This window comes from Heterodontus francisci, chromosome 27, assembly GCF_036365525.1.
Source record: "Heterodontus francisci isolate sHetFra1 chromosome 27, sHetFra1.hap1, whole genome shotgun sequence".
NCBI classification, from domain to species: Eukaryota; Metazoa; Chordata; class Chondrichthyes; order Heterodontiformes; family Heterodontidae; genus Heterodontus; species Heterodontus francisci.
Window position 1 is genome coordinate 18949087 of NC_090397.1, and position 22798 is coordinate 18971884.

The 22798-nt window shown below is 42.1% G+C and overlaps 1 protein-coding gene across 2 annotated transcripts in view; it reads right to left on the minus strand.

Annotated features, from left to right (window-relative positions):
* Positions 1–22798, minus strand: part of LOC137384681 (phosphatidylinositol 3-kinase C2 domain-containing subunit gamma-like) — a 202914-nt gene that overhangs the window by 15908 nt on the left and 164208 nt on the right. The window contains exons 29-31 of one of the 2 annotated variants that reach the window (XM_068058945.1): positions 18340–18457; positions 10853–10922; positions 10609–10709 (exon numbers count right to left, since the gene is read on the minus strand). In XM_068058945.1, coding sequence (XP_067915046.1) covers positions 10609–10709; positions 10853–10922; positions 18340–18457 — 289 coding nt within the window. Of the gene's footprint in view, positions 1–10608; positions 10710–10852; positions 10923–18339; positions 18458–21180; positions 21273–22798 lie in introns of those variants that run through there. The other variant, XM_068058946.1, reaches the window with a different exon arrangement.

The following is a 22798-nucleotide window of genomic DNA, read 5'->3' on the forward strand; positions in this document are numbered from 1 at the left end:
TAGGGGTGATCAGTTTGAGGTCTATAAGGTGATGAAGGGATTAGATTGTGTTCCAATTAACAGTTTGCTCAATTTAAACAGGTTAGGAAGCTCCAGGGGTTACAATTTTAAGTTGTACAAAGCCAGTTCTAGGTTAGATGTCTGGCACAGGCTGCTGCCTTGTGTGGTGTGGAACTTGCGTCAAGCGAGAGCTGGATCTATTTCTGGTTGGGGTGGACATCAACTCTTACAAAATGTAGGTACTTCAGGAAATTCAGGGCCAGAATGATCTCCTTGACTAGTTTTGATCACCTTGACAGGTCAGACAGGAATTTCTCAGATATTTTCCCTTCAAATTGGTCTGGGTTTTTGTCTGATTTTTCACCTCTCCCCAGGGATCACATGGTTTTGGGTGAGGTGGGGAGTGCATGTATTGGGACACACAAGTATCTCAATTGTTTCCTTCTCCTTTCTTATCTCTTGCCCCAACCCCACCTCACTTGCTTATAACCTGTGACTTTTCTAATATTTGTCAGTTCCGAAGACGGGTCACTGACCCGAAACGTTAACTCTGCTTCTCTTTTCACAGATGCTGCCAGACCTGCTGAGTGAATCCAGCATTTCTTGTTTTTATCTCAATTGTTTGGGACAGGCTGGATGGACAAGATAGTCTTTATCTGTTCGACATTGTTCGTATGTTCTTATATAAGTAAGGAGGAACAAATAAGCAGAGTTATAAAATGATTTACCAGAGTAAAATTGATTTTGATATATTCATAATTGCCTCCCCACCATCCCAGATATCATGGTGCAGACTAGGAAGAATATGTCTTTGCAGGGCCTGTGCAAATGTCAGTGCAGACTGGTATCTAATTTTTCTGTCCATGTTACTGCATTACAGCAACCCCAAAGGAATGTGCAAAATAACAGCAAGCATATTATAGTTAAATTTTGTATCACAGCTCCTGACCTGGTGTCTCATTTGATGGGAGAACAGATCAGATTCATGCCTTAGCTGTGGCTTATTTTCCAATCTACAGTCCCATGCAGCAGGACTCCACACCAGGAACAGAGTCTTGCGAAATTTACCCTCGTGCCCAACAAACAATTGGTGTAACAGTATTTTCAAATGACATTCACATTTTCATTTATCTTCTTCATACTTTGCTACTTGAACATGTTAATTCAATTTTGCGGAAATTTGGGTTCAGGAGTTCATTACTCGATACTAATCTCTGCCCAACCTCCTCCTTTGTTGTATAATCAGCTGGAGTGACAGGAGGGACCTGACTGAGCCGCCCATCGTCCTGCAGAGAACCTATGGCCAGTTTTCACGTGGGTGGAACATACAAACAGACAAAAAATGCCACACAGGAAAAAGACCTACTGGTCCATTCAGCCTTTCTGATACCTAGAAACCATGTAATCTCTTGGGAGAGGCAAAAATCCAGGCCAATGAAAGAAGCCAAATCCAGCAAAATTTCTCTCCATTCCCCACTTAGGTGATGGAAACAAGTTCAGGAGATCACTCCGATTCTGATTAATGGAAATAGTATTTGGGCAGATCCTGCAGATTTAAAATGGCAGCTGTGTCAGGGTCAGTGTGCACGGTTTACATGTACTGGTACCTTTTAGCTCTTAAATCAATATCTGTTCTCCCTTTAAAATGGGGGAGGGTAGGGGTTGTTTGGGAGAGGGGCTGTATAACAGAATGATATTCTGCTGATTTCCTTTAAAATAATTTGGTAACTTGTTGATATAATTCTATCTCCACCAGCAATTGTAATTGAGGAGCAACATTTGTTGGAACGATATTAAACAATTGTTTGGTTTCCAACGATGAAATAGGTTTTGTAAAGCACAGATTTTGTGTTAAAAGATCAAATACGACAAGGAATTTAAAAAAGAGGCATTTTGAAGGGAGAACAGGTATTTATTTAAGAGCTAAAAGATGCCAGAACATGTAAGCTGTGCAGAAACACTGGGCCAACAATTTGTTTCAGTGTAGAGGCAGCAGGGTGTTGATATTAACACAGGGGGAGCTTGTAATAAATAACAGCTGGTCACAGTGTGATGAGAGGCTGGAACAACATGGCTAATACAGAGAGGATAATGTGGAGGTATAAAGTCATGCACAAGGTCACGACAAGAGAAAACACAGGAAATTGAAGGCAGTGGGCCTGGGCTGGCCACTGTACAACAACTGAGAATAAACACAGCTATAAATTATACCAGTCAAGTGACTCTGGAACAAACACCAGAGAACAATAACTCAAGCTTCTTGGCTGAAGAGTTTACTGTATGTTAAAAGAGAGGTCCCTCCACTCACAAGATTGCTCAGCAGAGTGGAATTCATGAATAAAATGAATAAACCGCCATGGATTTCATCCATCCTGTCTCAGTGTATACGCTGAATTATTACTTCACCCGACCTCTAACCCCCCCCACCCCCGACAGCACCCCTCTCCAGACACATGCTCATTTAGTCTGCGTCTGTGTTGTGGAGCTAAATCGCAGAATAAATTTGTTAACAGATGGCATTGTTTTTTGGGGAATTTTAATTGTCAGCTAGTACTTGGAATGTTGCAAAAATGATGTGTTTCTATGATATGGGAACCTGAGGTAGTGAGGTAAAGCAGAATATGAAAGGCTCCATAGACTATAGTATTCTGAATGATTTTTGTATATCATTTATGTCCCATCTTTCTAAAAACAATAAAGGCAAACAGAAATAAAAAAATTAACTCCTCTCAGGACTTTGAACTATGAATTAAACCTCAGACCTGATGTACTCAAGAACAAATTAGATAAGGACATAAGAACATAAGAAATAGGAGCAGGAGTAGGCCATTCAACCCCTCAAGCCTGCCCCACCATTCAATAAGATGATGGCTGATCTGTCCCAGGCCTCAACTCCTCTTTCGGGATTGCTCCGCATAACGCTCGACTTCCCGAGATTTCAAAAATCTATCTACCTCCTCCTTAAATACATTTAATGACCTAGCCTCCACAACTCTGAAGTAGAGAATTCCAGAGATTCACTACCCACTGAGAGAAGAACTTCCTTTGCATCTCAGTTTTAAATGTGTGATCCCTTATTCTGTAACTATGTCCCCTAGTTCGAGATTCCCCCACCAGTGGAAACATATTCTCAACATCTATCCTGTCAAGTCCCATTAAAATCTTATATGTTTCAATAAGATCACCTCTCATTCTTCTAAACTCCAATGAATAAAGGCCTAACCTGTTTAGCTGTTCTTGATAAGACAAGTTCTTCATCCCAGGAATCAGCCTAGTGAACCTTTTCTGAACTGCCTCCAATGCTTCATATCCTTCCTTAAATACGGGGACCAAAACTGTATGCTGTACTCCAGGTGTGGCCTCACCAACACCCTGTACAGTTGTAACAAGACTTCCCTATTTTTAAACTCTACCCGAGCAATAAAGGACAAAATTCCATTTACCTTCCTAATTACTTGCTGCACCTGCATGCTAACTTTTTGTATCATGTACAAGACCACCCAGATCCCTCTGTACTGCAGTATTTTGTAGTGTTTCTCTATCTAAATAATAATCTGCCTTTTTATTCTCCCTACCAAAGTGGATTACCTCACACTTTCCCACATTGAACACCATCTGCCAAGTTTTTGCCCACTCACTTAACCTATCTATATCCCTTTGCAGATTCTTTGTGTCCTCATCACAACATGCCTTCCCACCTATTTTTGTAACGTCAGCAAATTTGGATACATTACACTCTGTCTCTTCCTCCAAGTCATTGATATAGATAGGAAATAGTTGAGGGCCTAGGACCGATCCTTGTTACGACTTTCCAACCTGAACAAGACCCATTAATCCTGACTCTCTGCCTTCTGTGTGTTAGCCAATCCTCAATCCACGCCAACACATTACCCCCAATACCCTGAGCTCCTATTTTGTGCAATAACCTTTTATGTGGCACCTTCTGAAAATCCAAATACACTACATCTACCGGTTCCCCTTTATCCACTCTGATTGTTATATCCTCAAAGAACTCTAACAAATTTGTCAAACATGATTTCCCTTTCATAAAACCATGTTGACTCTGTTTGATTGCATATGTTTTTCCAAATGTCCTATTTCTTCCTTAATAATGGACTCTAGCATTTTCCCAATGATAGATGTTAAGTTAACTGGGCGCCGTCCCCGCACCCTGAGTACAAGCAGGATGCAGGCGGAAAGCCAGGCTTTGCTCCCCCGCTTGAGGAAGTCGTAGTGTGGATCCAGCCCCAACTCTAGCCCACTGTCGGGCCACGGAAAGCGGCAGCAAGTGGCCACCGCCAACACCTGGGCCACGGGCACTGCCCGAGGGAAGTGACGCTGACCAAGCCCACCTTCTGCCAGCACTGTACTGACTTTATCCGGGGGCTCGGCGGTTTCCAGTGTGACCGTTCTCTCCTCCCGCCTCTCTCTCTCCCATCTCTCTCTCTCCCATCTCTCTCTCTTTATCCCCCCCCACTCTCTCTCTCTCTCTATCCCCCCTCTCTCTCTGTGACAGTTGGAGAGAGCAGGAACTCTCCTCAGAGCAGCTTTGTGATTGGTTAGTTAAAAAAAAAAATCACAGCTGTCAGTTTCACAGCTGACAGTTCTGCCACTATGCTTTTCAGTTTCTTCGGAATTTTTCACATCAAAGTCTTCCTCACGTCAAGTCCATGCTGCTGTGTTGTGCTTATAAAATGTCCCCACTGCTGCGATCTGATGCTCTGTTTAACCCTCAATGGCTCCTGCCCTATCATTTACAGGCTACAGGCCCATGATGATTTGCCCCACCAGCTTTCCCACCCTCTGAATGGCGAGCTGCTTTTAAGCAGTGTGATTATCTGGCTGCTCACCTGTTCTACTTGAATGAGAAGGCCTGACCAGGAAAACCCGATCAGGCCTCCTGATGTCATCAGGAGGATGGACGGGATGTCTTGCCCATCACCAACCCAGTCTGCGCTCTACATCAAAGTCGACCCCAAATTGCTGCATGTTTAAAATTTAAGTATAAGCAATGATTTAAAGTAAAATTATTAGATAAAAATAAGGACAAAAATTATAGCTTGTAAATGGGGACTGAATTTACATTTGCATGCCCTGGTCCAGTGGTTCCCCAACCTCTAACCCTGATTCACTGTAAAACAACACTTGATCTCCACTTCCCCATGTGCAATGCTGCAAGAGATTTGCTAATATATGTATAAAGTTGTCAGTGAACTCATTCATCAAATACAAATGTAGCACTCTTAGTTCAACCTAATATTGCTGTTTATTTGTGTTTTGTTTGGAGTTAGTAATTCCCCATCCTTTAACTTGACTTCATTGGTCTTAAAACCTTTAATAATGAAGACAATAGTTATGACAAAAGATTGATACTTTCAATATAGTATACATCTTAAGAAGCGCCTCATGAAACATGTCTGACAGGAAGGCTTATTATTTTATACAGCGTCATCTAATTTTATTACTTTTGAAATAAAAAATATTCACTAGAGATGACTGAAGTGAATGAAATTGGATAGTTAGCTCAGCTCACGTCCATCAAAACCTACTCTTACAAAGCAAACGGAAAGAGAGGATATGTTGTTTACTTGTGTTATAGAATGCTTTACTAGTACATAGTCAGTTCCAAACTTCCCTGAGCTTCTGTTGAATGCTGTGCCGTCATTATGGTGACCTCTCTAGTTAGTGATACTGCTCAATGTCCATTGATTTGCAGTCTCCAGAGAGTCAAAGCTTGGCACAAATACAACTTAAAATTTTAACGTTAGCCATTTTAAGGGCAAGTTTGACAGTATGAGCAAACTTAACAGTGTTTGCTGAGTTTTGATGAATGTATTTGCCAATACAGGTCATGGTTGGGCGGGGATTTCTTCAGTATGAGTGTGGCTGGGAATAGCAAGTTGGAATGTTGTGTTTTTATCAGATACATGTTTATCTGGACCAACTGTAATATTGAACAATGAAATGTAAGCCACAAAATGCGTATAGAACTCACATTTTAGAGTCCCAATAAAGTTCCATCAATGGAGGGGAGAGGAGGAGACATTATTTTACACAGCAAGTTGTTATGATCTGGAATGCACTGCCTGAAAGGGTAGTGGAAGCAGATTTAATAGTAACTTATCAAAAGGGAATTGGATATATACTCGGCCAAGAAAAGTTTTTATAGCCATGGTGAAAAAAACAGGACAGTGGGACCAGGTAGCTGGCAGAGGCATGATGGGCCGAATGGCTTCCTTCAGTGTTGTATGATTCCATGATTAGCATTCCATTTGCAATGCAATGATTTTCCCTAAAAGCAATAGATGAGCTATTTTAATATTTGGGAAATGCAAAAGTAAAATGCAAATACAATGACAGGCCAATACCCTCAGGGAAAAACTCCAAAAATTATCTATTGGGTCCCCCCACATCCCGGTCAACTGGTTATTGGACATCAGGGAGTATCTCAATGTGTGAGACCCTCAGCCTTACCTTTTCATTCCTAGAAGGCAAATTTTTTGTTTAAAAAAACCTTCAATGCCATACCAAATATTGGCAAACATTGCCATTCAGAACTGTAACCCATTGTGAGTCTCTGGTGTCAAAAAGGTGGGGAACAAATTGGAATAACTTTGAGATCTGATATGCACACCGTTTGCATAAAACAAAGTTAAACCACAATTCATTTTCAAATGTTAACAATGTTTGCACTAATCAGATAAAATGACAAAGAGACTGAATTTTTCAGAGACAAGGATTACATCCATGCCATGCCTTTGTTGCACTTTGCTAGGGGGATGAATTGCTCCTTCCAGTATTGTGCTGATTAATGATCTTAAGAGTATGAAAGTGGCGCCAGGCAAATGGCTGTTGGGGCCAGAAACATTTTGAGAAGTGTTAAATCGTCTTCTCTTACTTTAGCATGTCTCCTTATCCAGAACCTGGCACAAAGCCCGAACTCACAGAGAAGAAAAATTAGCAAAACCTGGAACAAAGTCCTCATGCTCGAAAATCTTACAAAGAAGATGCTTACAGCCTACTCAAGACTCAATGGTAAATTGCTCAAATTGCAATGACAGATGAAATACTGCACATGGGAAGGAAAAGTGGGCATCACACATGCTCCCCGAATGGTGTTGAAATAACTGAGTATAAAGTTGAATGAGATCCAGGAGTCTTAATGGACTTGATGCTCAAAATGTCCAAACAACACAGTGTAACAATTAACAAAACCAATAGAATGTTGGACTATGCAGCCAAAATACAAGTCGGAGGAAGTCAAGATCAATGCTCTGGTCAGATGGCACCTTGGATACTGGTTGTTAATGAATAAGGGAGTCATTCATGTGCTGAATGGAGTGCAGAGGAGAATAACGAGGCTGATCCCTAATAACAAAGAACTATGTTATGAAGAAAGGTTGGAGAGATTTAGCCTCTGTGTCCTGGAAAAGAGATGCCTGAGTGGTGGGAAAGGAAACCCTGGAATGCCTTTAGAAATGATTCCTTGAAGTAATGAGGCGGCAAGGAGGTCTCCCCAACAGTGTGAACATGAAAAGTTACAACCCCCCAACTGCCTCCTCCCCTCCTTCCTCCATGTGTTTTGCATTCAGATATTGTTGGCTACCAGCTCCTGGCACAGAGCATCCCATCTGTAAACAAAATGCGCTGAGGGTTCTTTATCTCTGCTACCAAAATAGAAACATTCATCCATCAACTGAGTAAAAAAATACAACTTGCTTTTCTTTTTTATTCTGAGGATTTGGGCATTGTTGGCAAGGCTGGCATTTATTGCCAATCCCTAGTTACTCTGGTTTGATGCAACTAGAGGCACTAGAGGCAGTGGGGGGGGGGGGGGGGGGGGAATGGTGATGGGGGCGGGGTGGGTGGTGCTGCGGGTGGTGTGGGGGTGTTGCTAGGCTAGTTCAGAGGGCAGCTAAGATCAGGCACACTGGTATGAGACTGCAGTCATAGATAAGTCAGACAGTGTAAAGATGACTTGTTTCCTTCCCTAAAGAACATTAGTGAACAAGTTACATTGAACAATTCACTTTAAGTACCATATTTATTTGCAAACCTCTGTCCCCTAAGGACTTTTAAAAGCTGCAATGCTTCATTATAAAAATCTGCAGGCCAGAGGCAATGCAGAAGATGAAATAAATTCCGAGCTTTGAAGGCATTTGTATTTTGGCATCACAGCCTCTTTACATGCAATAACAACTCCATCAACAGCACGAGCTTCTACAGGGTGGCTGTGATAAAAATAAGGGGGAACAAAGAAGGGGTCTTTCCAGATACATCCAGAGGGAGCATTGCTTTTCTGTCATGAGTATGCTAAATACTTAGCTCATCCTTATTTTCAAATCCCTCCATGGTCTTGCCCCTTCCTATCTCTGTAACCTCCTCCAGCCCTACAACTTTCAGAAATATCTGCACTCCTTCAACTCTGGCCTCTCGAGCATGCCTAATTTTCATTGCTGCACCATTGGTGGTCATGTCTTCAACTGATTAAGCTCTAAGCTCTTGATTTCCCTCACTAAAGGTCTCTGCTTTTCTACCTCTCTCTCCTTCTATAAGTTGCTCCTGAAAACCTACCTCTTTGACCAAGTTTTTGGTCACCTGTCCTAATATTTCTTTATACAGCTCGGTGTCTAATTTTACCTGATTGCGCTCTGTGAAGCACTTTGGCATGTTTTACTGTGTTAAAGGTATAAAATAAATACAGACTATCACTGTGGATTTCTGCTTCTTGACTTACAATTGGGATGGCACAGTGACCAGAAGTAACGTTGCGATTTGCAGTTGTTAACTCTAGCACAGCTGTTAACATTTGTCTTGTTGTGTACATGTAGTACATACAGTAGAACTGAGAATGCCAGCATATGGCAGAATTGCTTATGTTTGAAGTAGTTTTTTTTAGTGCAAAGAGGCATAAGGTAGTCAGAAGTGTGTACTATGTATTCTTAGGACAGAACTCTAATCCTGGTCCCCAGGAAGCGAGGAGATCAGCAGCAAAAGACCCTTTTCCTCATGTCAGCAGCTAAAGTACAATTTGCCTGCAGTTTTCACCATGTGTACTGTTTGATTTATAAATGGGAAACCTGCATTGAACTGATGCAGTGCTCACTATAAGTTGGTTGTATTGATCAATTTCTGCTAGTCATTTTACTTTGATCAATTTGCAGGGCTACCTATTCATCTAATTGGAGATCACATGTGCACCCATTTCTTTACAGGTCTTGACAGTGCAGAGTGGGAGTGATATTCGTACCCAGTGTATATCAGCCAGGCATAGGGCTCATCCGCCCACCAGATATATTTGGCAGGAGGTACGTTCAATTTTCTTGGTTGGGGCTTATTTACATAATAATTGATGAGCTGCCAGCATGAATTGTGTTTGTTATAGATGGCTGGCCCACTGGCACGGCAGGAGATCTGAGAGGTTGGCTGCTACTGAAAAGCAGCCTGCAGCCTCTGAAAAGAAAGGCACAGTTTTCAAAGGCAATGAGTGAAGATTGAGTTATCAAAGCAGCAGGCTGCCTGATATCGTCTAGGGCTCCCCGATTCCCCCACAAAGCCACACAGGTGCTGAGAGAGCAAGTGAATGTCAGGAAGGAGGTCCTCTTTCCCAGGCAGCTGAATCATTGGCTTGAGCATTTCAAGCAGTGATCCAGGTATTGGAGCAAAGTTAAAAATGCAAACAGGAGTGTAGTCGTTCGGATGAGATGTTAAACTGAGGCTGGTGGATATTCAAAGATCCCAGTGTACTATTCAAAGAGGAAAAGGTGGAGTTCTCCCTGGTGTTCTAGCCAATGTTTACTCCTCAACCAACACCTAAAAAGCCCAGATGATTTGGTCATATATTTCATTGCTGTTTGTGGGAGTTTGCTGTGTGCAAATTGGCTGCTGCATTTCCTACATGATAACAGTGACTACACTTCAAAAAGTACCTCATTGGTTGCAAGGTGCTTTGTGATGTCTTGAGGCTGTGAAGGGCATGATACACATGCAAGTTCTTTCTGTATTTAATTAAAATTGCACAAAAATAGTAAGGAAGATGCTCATGATTTTGTGTCATGCGACTAACAGGTTTGATTCCCAACAGATAATGTATATTAGTCATAGAGAGATACAGCACTGAAACAGGCCCTTCGGTCTACTGAGTCTGTGCTGACCATCAATCACCTATTTATACTAATCCTGCATTAATCCCATATTCCCTACCATATCCCCACCTTCCTTCAATTCTCCTACCACCTACCTACATTAGGGGCAATTTACAATGGCCAATTTACCTATCAACCTGCAAGTCTTTGGCTGTGGGAGGAAACCAGAGCACCCAGTGGAAACCCACGTGGTCACAGGGAGAACTTGCAAACTCTGCACGGGCAGTACCCAGATCTGAACCCGGGTCGCTGGAGCTGCGAGGCTGCAGTGCTAACCACTGCGTCACTCTATATTAGTAAACTTGGCCCCAATGCTTGGATTGCATTGTTCCATGTAAATACAGCATCTTCACATATAAGCAGATAAGGATTATACTTTTGCTGCTTTTCCTCTATCCTGCTGATAGAAAATTCTGCAGCACCACAGGTTTGAACGCCTGCTGGATGTAAACTATGTACTTACAATGTTTTTGACATGCTTCACCATCACAGACAGCTTGTTATTCTCCCAGGAGATGCAGAGCTGTGTGCTCGCTGACAACTTCCCAGTGTGAGATACAGCCTCTGAAAGACAAGCAAGTGCATCAAAACTGATCAAACATGGCTTGAAAGTATTTATCTCATCTTCAGGTATTTGCGATATGTTGCACGGACTTTTATCAAGCAGTAACAAGTGGAATGATAAACAAGATGTGCAGTTTCAGTACCTGGTGATTGGGACACAGAGGGTCTTTCATTATTTGGAAAACAATGAAAAAATGTGTAGACAAGATCACTCTGCAAAATATGAAAATGAAAATTCCCATTAAGACATTGTCCAAATTATATGGTAGATTTCCTCTGTTGGCATTCTTAGTTCAAGAGTTCCATGCATATTGGAAATTTAGGCATGAAAGTCGGCACACTCAATCAATTCTGGTCAGGATACCGTGACCCTTCATGAACAAACTCTTGACGTGCAACCCTGCCCTATGACACTCTGTGTCCGAAGCATTACCCTGAATGTTCAGGCTCATGTACTTGTTTTAATATGAGAAGCCTAGCAATACGGTTAAAAACATGGCCTAGAATTTGCAGTGGCAACAAGGACAAATCTGTCAGCATTTGCTGTCACTACTCCACTGTAACTGACAGCAACATCTGGAGTTTGCACATGCGCAGAATAACACTGAATTCCAGCAGTTGCTTTAGCGATTCTACATTCCTCCAGAGGATTTGTTGTTGAAGTCCCCCTAGACTGAATTCCCCAAGCAATCAGCGAATTCACAAAAATATCCACTTTTACACCATTAGCATCGCTGTAAAAACCCTTGATAAAGCTACACATTGTTGAATGAGGTTACCGGGTTTTTAACAACATACTAACTTGGTAATCACTGCTAAACACCCTCACTGGCCCTGAAAAGCTAATTTTATATTTGTAGATTGTCAAATTTCTCCATCATGATAAAAAAGCCCACATTTAAAATATTTTTTTCAAGTTTGTTTGTATTGATCTTAGAACTTCCATCAGAATTCAATCATGATCATTTACTTTGCTATCTGAAAATTACAATAAAAATGATGGATAATCAATGCTTTTAACTTCCTGGTTTGCTGTGTGTGAAATTTCAATTTGATTGGCTGCTTACCCTACTGACATTATTGCCTCTTGGAAATCCCCTTGACTTGGCATTGGATTTAAATTGTCATTGGGAAGAGGGATATGTCCACCACAGAGATCACTAGATCTTTGTGGGCAGCATTCTTCGCGGTCGGCAGTGAGTGCAGTTGCTTCGCTGTTGACCGCAAAATCCAGCCCATATGTTTTGTTATCCATCTCCTACACATTTAAAGACAAGGAAATTGTAATATTGAAATAGCTGTTGAATTATAAAATAGATTTCTTAATATTTGATGTTATTTTCTGTACTTCCTGAGCTGGACATTTTTTATTTAAACACTAACAGAGACCCACAAAACATTTGCGGTCAAATTAGTATCTTTAATGCAACAGTACTTCTTGAAATACTGGATTTCTAGTTATTCTTTCACCAAAGACTTTAACAGAATCAAAACGTCATACTCTGGAAAAAACTACATAAAGCTATTCATGTGTAAAAATAGGTCTAGGAATATAAATCCAAATTTATCACCACCTGCAAGTTCCCGTCCAAGTCACACACCATCCTGTCTTGGAACTATATCACTGTTCCTTCACTGTCGCTGGGTCAAAATCCTGAAACTCCCTTCCTAACAGCGGGTGTACACACTGTGGGTGTACCTACCTCACATGGACTGCAGCAGTTCAAGAAGGCAGCTCACCACCACCTTCTCAAGGGCAATTAGGGATGGGCAATAAATACTGGCATAGCCAGTGAAGCCCACATCCCATGAATGAATTAAAAAAAAAAAATGTTAAGAATCTGGCCTTGTGACTTGTTTATAGTCATAGAATATGAAAGTCTAATTGGGAATTTTTTTCTCCTGAGTTGAAAAGGCACATTTACATCTGGTGGGCTCAATATTATTTGAGGAGTAAGAAATCTATTTCCCTGAAATCTGCGTGTTATGATTTCAGCAGCTATCATCCAGGAAACCAGTTTCATAACTACCAATCCTGTTCCATGACGAAGTCCTTGTTTAGGATTCAAGTTTTGTAGCAACAATATAATGGCTTCTTCCTTGAGTCTAATTTTGTGCCGTGGCATAGCCATTGGAGTTAGACCGTGTAGAAACTCTGGAGGGTATGGACGGTTATCATTTTCTTCGTCCATAGAAACAACACTGATGTATTCTTTTAAACCACCTGACCACCTTCTAAAACTTTTTCATTCAAATCTAGTGAATCCCCATCCCTTGCCATTCCATCCTTCCTATGCCATCTCTCTCAAGCCATCTCCATCTCATTCCTTCCATCCCTCCCATGCCATCCCCATTCCACTCTTGTTATTCCCATCCCTCCCATCAATCCCATCCCATCCCTCACAGAAACAATCTCTCCAGCCAGGGTAACTTTGTTATTGGGGTCCTCATACTTTCCGGTGCTTTTGTTCTCCACCAAAGCCCCCCGCTATTCTAATTGGATTGCTGATTTCCATTGTCGAGATCCATTGATAAATTTGAGTGCTCATAATCAGAGGAGTTGAACTTGGAGCTCTCAAGCACACAGATGTGCCATTGGCACTAAAGTTAACAGTTTAGCATTGTGACAGGGAAGGGAAAACCATGATAGAATAACCATACATCGACTCTGAGCGGAGCAGGCTTGATGCAGTGATAGGCCTTTTCTTTACACTCCTTGAAAATTAAGTTGAATACACTTGGCAGTTTGCATTGCCTGACTCACACAAATATGAACTATAATCCAGTTCAAAGTATGTTCACATTATACAAGAAATTCTGATATTAGGGATAGAAACTCGTAATTACATTTTTGCATCTTATAGCTTAGGGATTTGAAGGCCGGTTTCAAAGTATGGGGTAACTGTAACTGATGCATCACATTACATGTAGATCATAAATTTGTCCATCTATTGACTGAATACCTCACACAAACTGCTGACGGTTGGTACAGATCAACTGATATCCCTGCTGCATACTGATTAGAATTGTGCTGAAGGACTTTGAAAAACAAACCAGGGTAGAGAATGTCAGCTAGCAGATAGGTTATAGATCACTGTTTTCTGGACTCACACAGTCTTAATGGCTGCTGCTGCTGCTTCCACTGAATGATTCATAATCAAAGGAGTTGAACTTTGAACTCTATGATCCTGAATGACTCCATATACCTTGACCACCAAAGCCAGTCAGGATAAATAGACCCGCACAGAATGCGGCATTTGTAAACCAACTAAAGCAGCCTTACTTTACATTTGTTCTGCACCTATTGATAAGCAGAATACCAAAACCTCTGTTTCAAAGAAAAAACTTGACAGTTACCATATTGCACAGGGAGCTATGGACCAACCTGTGCACAGAACTGGACAGAAATACAATGGATATGAGATTGGATTGAGGAAGTAACACTATTGGGAGATTCTCGCTTTTTATTTTCAACCAAATTGTTAATGCATGCTGCTCACAAAACATCAAACACCACAGCCATCTCTCAGCTGCTGAATCTAATAGCAACAATATTGGAGGATTACGATCCTGACTTCTTCACTTTAGATGGGTCTCATTATAGTAAGGTGAGTATTGTATGCGTTGAATGGATTTGGCTGTAAAACATGAGCACCATTATTCATGTAACACTGGCTGCAGTATGCTGCAGTTGAACCTTGATGAGTTGGGCCTCAGGGATCAGACTCAGGACATATGTTCATTCTATAGATATGCTTCTCTTAGCCTTGTTCACTAAAAGGCTTTTTCTTTATATCAGTAATGCTTTGAGCAAAGTCTTTCACAGTCTTTGGATTGACATTAAGATTAATCATAGCTGGAACATTTTAGGATCAATATTAAGACAGATGGTACAAATTCAATTAAAGAGAGGTTAAAACTAGGAGCAATGAATCAATACAAACACTGATTTTCTAGTGAGATATATATTTGAATGAATGAACAGGGAGAGATAGCTTGCAAAACTTGATAAGGCCTGAAAATGGGCAAGGGGATCACTTCTGATGTGGAAGCACACAAACCTCATGCTACCTGCTCATTTCCATGATTGTAGTGTGCATGCTAAGCGTACTGCTGACTGACTGCATACCTGAACAGCGGTCACAAAATCGTAAGAGATTAACGTGAATAGCCTGCGCTACTTGAAGCTGGCATGCACCTTCCTAAAGGAGAGGTGCATTTTGACTGGAGGAGGTGCTGGAAGTCATTCTGGCATTGAGTTTCTCCTGAGAAAGAGACAAGAACGGTGCAACATGACAGAGAGCCGGCTCTGAGGTTCCTCGAGGCAGTACTGGAGGCCTTAGTGCAGGAGCTGAACAGGAAGAGAAAGGTTCTTGATCCACAGAGGACCAGGAGGTCCTCCAGACAAACACTGCAAAGGCAGTGGGAGCAGACAACGATCGCAGTCACTGCTAGTTGTGTAGCCCCAAGGACTTGAATGCAGTGCTGTAAGAAGACCAATGACCTCACACGAGTGTTCAAAGTCAGTGAATGCATCTTCAAATGCCATATCCTACCAACTGCATCACTAGCCTCACACACTGCTCAATGTACCACACCCCAACACTCACCTTACACCACTCTCTCTCAGTCATGACTCATACCTAATTTTCATACTGTTATGCCAATGTGTTTTGTTGAATGATAATTTTCATTTGTCCCCTGACTGGAGATCTGAATTTATATTTTATTGAAGAAATTTGAAAAGAACATTTTTAAAAGGCAATTTCAGATGATCACCTAGGTTACAACACTGTAACCTACATTGCAAAGGACTGTGAAGAGGGAGACAAAATGTCTGTGCATTTCCCAGCAAGAACCAAGACCCGAGAAGTTTAAAGGAACTATCTGTTCTTTCAGCAAGCAGAGAAATACTGCTAACTGCTATTTGTGAATGACTGAGTGACTGTCATGTGACAAGCCCTTCCCCATCTGTGCTTTTAAGCTGATGTTTTTTCTGCAGCAGAGGAGAAGCAACTGGACTCTGAACTTAAGTGGGGGTCACCTCTCTCTCTCTCTCTCCATTCCAGTTTGAAAGCTTTCAAATCCTGCTTGTCGATTGACCACCTTTGCATACTCTGGCTACAATCAGAAACTGCATTGGAGGAAATCATCTGCATTGCTATCTCCAAGAGACTCACTGAACCAGTCATCTACCTCTTCAAACTAAAAGCCTCAGGACCACTGAATTCAGCTAGAAGCCAGATGAATAACCAAACTTCACAGACTGTATAACTTTTTTATTTTTATGGATTCTAACTCAACCAATCTACTCTTCCCCACTCTGTAACTTATTTGTGTGTGTGTAAACCTCTCGTGCGTGTGTGAGAGTGAAAGGTGGCACATTGTTTATTATTTTATTAGTTCAGTTTGGATACAATAAAGTTAACCTCTTTCTTTGTTCACTCAAGAAAAACTGTCTGATTGGTTCTTGTAATGATCATGGCAAGTAAGTAATCAAACTCCTACTGAATTGGCCAGTACATATACTTTGAAAAAGAATTAAACCTGTTGTGGTCAAACAAGGAGAGGAAAAAGAGAGAAGCCCTTCAACTCCTCCTCACTTGACCCTAATAATAGCTTCACTTCACCCTCACACACTTAGCACTGCTGCAAGCCTCACATCCACATCTCACAGTGTGGACCTATTGTGAGCTATTCAACCATGACAGGCACATCACCCATACACACTGTACCACACTCACTGGCACACTTTCTTCTCACTTGCAGGACAAGGTGGTGCACAACCGCAGGCAGCAGTTAGGTGATTGTTGGTCAGCACAGACTCAGTGGGCCGAAGGGCCTGTTTCAGTGCTGAATCTGTATGACTATGACAGGTTGTTGGACTGCTGTGGTACCCTGCAAGCCCCTTTGAACATTTTAATCCACAGCTATGATGGCAGCAGTCTTAGCTTCCACTGTAACATGCAGAGGTTGGATGACTGATGCTTATGCTGCAATGGAAGCTGCGAGAGCAGATGCTACATCATGGTTGGGTCCATAAATGTGAGAAAGGAGTTGGCCACCACTATGATGCTGGAAATGATTGGCTCCAAGCTCTGCTCAAAGCCCTGTAACAAGTTGGTGTAGGAATCCTCCATTCTTCTTGACATTGATTGCAGGTTTTATTGGCAAGCCTCCCAATTCACCGAACATTTAGTTGCGCATACTCATCATTCTTCTGCAGGCTCCCACATCAAAGTACTCATCAGTGGAACCTGTATGCAATTTTGCCCTCCAGCAAGCTGGCACCTGCATTAACCTTGCCCTCTGCCTAGGCGGCAGCCCACTTGTGCCTGATGTCTCACCATATGTAGATCCTGCCTCTAATCTCTCCTCTGAGAAACATGTTGTGTCTGAACTGATCACTATGAAATCAAGTAACTGTGCTGTTCTTTATTATCGCTCTATTCTTGGTGTTCCTCCACTACCTGGCCAAGTTGCACCTCTTGGTTATCTGGAAGGAAAGAGGTACAAGGGCAAGGTTCTGGTACAGAGAGGTGGGAAAGTAAAGGTTCATGCTTACACTATCTATGGCTTGTAAATTAGAAGAGTGTGGGATGAGGGGCAAGTGAGGAAGAGGATTAAGTATGAGATTACTATCATCTTCAATGGTTGCACCTCATCGCTGACCACACTGTCAACAATGGCTATCCCAATAATGGCCAGCACCATTTTATCAATGTGGGTTAGACTTGCAAGTGTGTTCCTGTTCCCCTCTGGTTAGGTCTTTCTGCCTCCAGTTGTGCGTCACCTTGACCTGTAAGAAAGGGAGAAGTGTGTCAGTGTTGTCAAATCTTTTTGGCTGATGTGGCTGTCATGGTTGAATAGCTGGTAGTATGTACAAGCTGTGAGATGTGGGTGTGAGGTTTACAGCAGTGCTAAGAGTGTGAGGGTGAGGCAAAGCATATGAACGCTAGGCATGAGATCTGACTGATGGAGATTGTTGGCATGTGAGTGATGGGTTTGGTGCATTGAGAAGTGTGAGAGACCCATGGTGCAGCTGGTAGGATATGGCATCTGAAGATGTATTCACTGACCTTGCTCACATGAATTAGGTCATTGAACTTCTTCCAGCACTGCATCCAAGACTTTGGGGCTTCACTCCTGGCATTGACCTCCGTGGCTATTAACTCCTACTGCCTTCTGAGCATTTGTCTGGAGGGCCTCCAGGAAACCCGCAGTTACAGGACATCCCTCCTCATCTCCACCTCTTCCACCAAGATCTCCAGTGCAGCGTATCAAAACCTTGGAGCCTGCTCTATCTCCTGTTGTGCCATTCCTCACTCTTTCCCAGGTCACATTCTCTTCAACACCAACAACCAGCCCCTGCTCCAGTCATAATATACCTCACCTTTAAGCAGTGCAGGCTAGCTTTAAGTGGTGCTGGCCACTACAGTATTGGCACCTGCTGATGCATCCGGCAAATGAACAGTGCACTTAGCACTAGCTGCATGCAAAGATCAATGAAATGAGCAGGCAGCGTGAATTGCAATCAATGGACACGGGTTATCATGCATTGGGATTCCCATTTTCAGGGGCCATCCAATTTTGCTCCCATATGTTTTCATTGAAGTTTTATACTACTTACTTTTGCAACATGAGGTGAGCCATTCAGCAAATAACTCACATACACATTCAGTTCATCCTTTCTCTTCCTTGCCAATTCCCTTCCCTTAGTCAGTCCAATCAGAGGCTTGTAAGGAAATCTGGAACACAGAAGTTCACAATGATCACTTTTCAAAATGACTATTGGAAGAAATTTTGTGAGTCTACCAAAGTCATTCTAGGCCCCCACTTGCCAAGAGTGAGGCACATTAATTTTGTCACGAACATTGATTTTTAACTGTTGTTGGAGCAAGGAACTGACTTGTTAAACAGATCAGCCGTGGCTGGAAAAAAACATTTACATGCTAATAGACATCAAAGGTGAGGAAGCGCTTTCTAGGGCTTGCTAAGGAGGATACAATTCACAAGGGCCAGGACTGGTTAGACCAGTTGGTCACATGACTACCTGGCTGTTCCAGGGTTTTCTTTTGAACTAGCCCCAGAGAGTTTGAACTCAGAAAAACTGTTTGCTCCTGGACTGAGATGATTGCTCCTGTCGGCTCCCATCTCTTTCTCACAAGCCTCTGAATCCACTGAAGACACGTGAACGCCAAGAGAGAAAAGTCTCCTACAGTGAACAAAGTTTAAGAATAATACTGGGCCCCAACGAAAAGCAAGATCTACCTACAATCAAGGACTTCACAGTGAGCTTGAAGATCCATTACAAAAAACCCTCTTCAGAGATTGCGTCAAACTTTTCCACTTTATTTCTTCTGCTCTGTTCTGTCCCTATCTGCATGTGTGTATTGCATATGCATGCTAGCGTGGGCGCGTCGTGTATCCGTAGGCGTGTCGTGTATCCGTAGGCGTTAACCGAACTAGAATTTAAGTTTAATAAATATCAACCTTTCTTCTTTAAACCTAAGAAAACATATTTGTGTTGGTTTCTTTGCCTTATAATTGGAAAGCAGTGAACAAAGATTCACCAAGGGGGATCTAAAAACAGTGTGTTTACAATTAAACCCTGTTACAGTAAGACCAGGTGAAGGCTGAAGGAGAACCCTAGGCCTCTTTCTCACCTGGTCATAACAACCAAGGTTTGCAAATTTTAATTGTTGGATCCAGATCAACTGACAGAATGACCAAATTCAACAGGAACTTTTAGAAATATTTAGCAGAGAAAGCAGTTAAGAGCTTTGAAATACAACAGTAAATGGTACTTTTCAGTTGTTGGTCGCAGCAAACTGAACTGAAATCATTTCTTCCTATCTTGCACATTCCTATCAATGACCCCCATAGTAAAGTATGGCACAGATTTGATGCAAGGTAAATATGTACTCCAACAATGCATCTCAACTTTAATTTCCAACAGACAAAAAAGAAAAAATAACTAAAGTGGGCATGAGCTCACTCTGAAAGCATGACCCCGAGCTTCTGGTTGCCAGCCATTTCAACACACCCCCTGCTCTCATGCCCACATCTCTGTCCTGGGATTGCTGTAGTGGTCCAGTGAACATCAATGCAAGCTTGAGGAACAGCACCTCATTTACCGATTAGGCACATTACAGCCTGCCGGACCGAACATCGAGTTCAGTAATTTCAGAGCATGATGGGCCCTCCTTTTTATTTTTATTTTTAGTTATTTTTTCTTTTTTATTTGTTTATTTTTTATTTTATTTAGATATACAGCACTGAAACAGGCCCTTCGGCCCACCGAGTTTGTGCCCACCATCAACCACCCATTTATACTAATCCTACAGTAATCCCATATTCCTATAACATCCCCACCTGTCCCTATATTTTCCTGCCACCTACCTCTACTAGGAGCAATTTATAATGGCCAATTTACCTATCAACTGCAAGTCTTTTGGTGGTGGGAGGAAGCCGGAGCACCCGCCGAAAACCCACGCAGACACAGGGAGAACTTGCAAACTCCACACAGGCAGTACCCAGAATTGAACCCGGGTTGCTGGAGCTGTGAGGCTGTGGTCCTAACCACTGCGCCGCCCTTTTTTTTGTGCCAACCATCAATCACCCATTTATACTAATCCTACAGTAATCCCATATTCCTACCACATCCCCACCATTTTATTTTAGTTTGTTTAATTTGTTTCGACTGTGCCTACCCACTGTTTTTTTCTTGTTTGTGTTTGGGGCCAGGCTGTGCAGTTTTCTGTCAATTAACATGCTCTCTGTACTAACGCTTTGTCTTTCACCACACCATTAACATACCGTTTGCCTTTGATCCAGGACCTTCTGGTCAGTTATTCTCTGTGACCTTGTCCGACCAACATCTTCTCTTTTGTTATCTCTTGCCCCACCCCTGCTTTACTTGCTTAAAACCTATTACATTCCTAATATTTGCCAGTTCTGATGAAAGGTCACTGATCTGAAATGTTAACTCTGCTTCCCTCTCCACAGATGCTGCCAGACCTGATGAGTATTTCCAGCATTTCTTGTTTTTATTTCAGATTTCCAGCATCTGCAGTATTTTGCTTTTATTTCCATTTCATTAGTCTGGCTGGAATAGAATCCACATCACAGAGCTGAATGTACAGTGGGCTAACCCACTGCACCTTCAATCCAACTTAAAAGCAAAGACTTGTGTTTACATTGCACCTTGTTGTATTTTTAAGAGGTGTCTCAAACTAGTTCACATACAATGGATCACTTTGGAATGCAATGGCTGTTGTTATGTGGGCAAGTGTTGCACAGATCAAGGTACCACAAACAGCAATGAGATGAATGGCCTGTTAATCTTCCTTTCATGGTGTTAGTAGAGGGAAGAATGTTTTAAGGAGAACCCCTCTTCTACAAATACTGACATGAAATATCTAACATTCACCTGAACAGGCAGAAGATGTCTTGGTTCTCAATGCCTTACCTGAAAGTTGGCACTTTCATCAATGCTGCACTCCTTCAATAGTACAGACTAGTATGTCAGCCCAGACTACATGTTCCAGTCCTAGAGTTGGGCTTGAACATACAAAGGTGAAACTGCTGTCAACTGAGCCAAGCTGATATTTAGTAAACATATAACTGGCATTCCAGTACTAGTACATTTTATATTTCCATTATTTCCCAATGGTTGTGTCAAAATGAGCATTCTCAGCAATACACTAATTTGGAATCCAAATGATTACTTGATGACAAGATGCTGGGAAGCTACTGTGGATTAATCAAGGTTTATATTTGATTGTGTGTGATTAAGTATGACTCCCCGTTGTATTGCTAGGTGTCAGCTGGGAAGCTGCATGGCAAGCATTTTTTTTTGAAAGGGGCAGGCGAAGAGAACGGATTAAAAATAAAACAGCTGTCAGCAAAAGATATGAGTACATTGGGAGAAATTTGAAGAATAGAGTTGGTAACATGAAGACAGGGAATAATTCAGTAAAGAATCCAATGCCAGTTACTAATATGCATCTGAATTATCACCTGAAATTAAACACACCCCTTAAGTGGCATAATTTAAACTGGTCCCCAATCATCATACACAAATCAACAAAGATACTTTATGATTTGGATTATAACTGTTTTGGAATCAGATTTACTCTCAAAGACATTACAGCCTTGATTATACAGAGACTGTCTGCAGCCAATTGGTCAATTCACATAGGCTTCTGTATGGGACCATCAGTACTGTTAAAAGGGAAGAACCTTAAAATTAAATTAGAGTTAGACCATTTGGGGGTGATGTCAGAATACATTTTTCACACAAACAGTAGTGAAATCTAGAACTGTCTCCCCAAAAAGATGACAAGGCTGGGACAATTGGACATTTCAAAGCAGATTAATAGATTGCACACCACGGTCTAGGTTATTAATATATATCTTCTTTGGCCTCCTTGTCTCGAGAGACAATGGGAAAGTGCCTGGAGGTGGTCAGTGGTTTGTGAAGCAGCGATGGAATGGCTATAAAGGCCAATTCTAGAGTGACAGACTCTTCCACAGGCGCTGCAGATAAAATTAGTTGTCGGGCTCTCCCCTTGCGCTTCTGTCTTTTTTCCTGCCAAAAGCTAAGTCTCTTCGACACGCCACTCTTTAGCCCCGCCTTTATGGCTATTCGCCAGCTGTGGCGATCACTGGCAACTGACTCCCATGACTTCTGATCAATGTCACAGGACTTCATGTCACGTTTGCAGACGTCTTTAAAGCGGAGACATGGACGGCTGGTGGGTCTGATACCAGTGACGAGCTCGTTGTACTATGTGTCCTTGGGGATCCTGCCATCTTTCATGCGGCTCACATGGCCAAGCCATCTCAAGCGCCGCGGACTCAGTAGTGTGTATATGCTGGGGATGTTGGCCGCCTCGAGGACTTCTGCGTTGGAGATAGGTCCTACCACCTGATGCCAAGGATTCTCCGGAGGCAGCGAAGATGGAATGAATTGAGACGTCGCTCTTGGCTGACATACGTTGTCCAGGCCTCGCTGCGGTAGAGCAAGGTACTGAGGACACAGGCTTGATACACTCAGACTTTTGTGTTCCGTGTTAGTGCGCCAT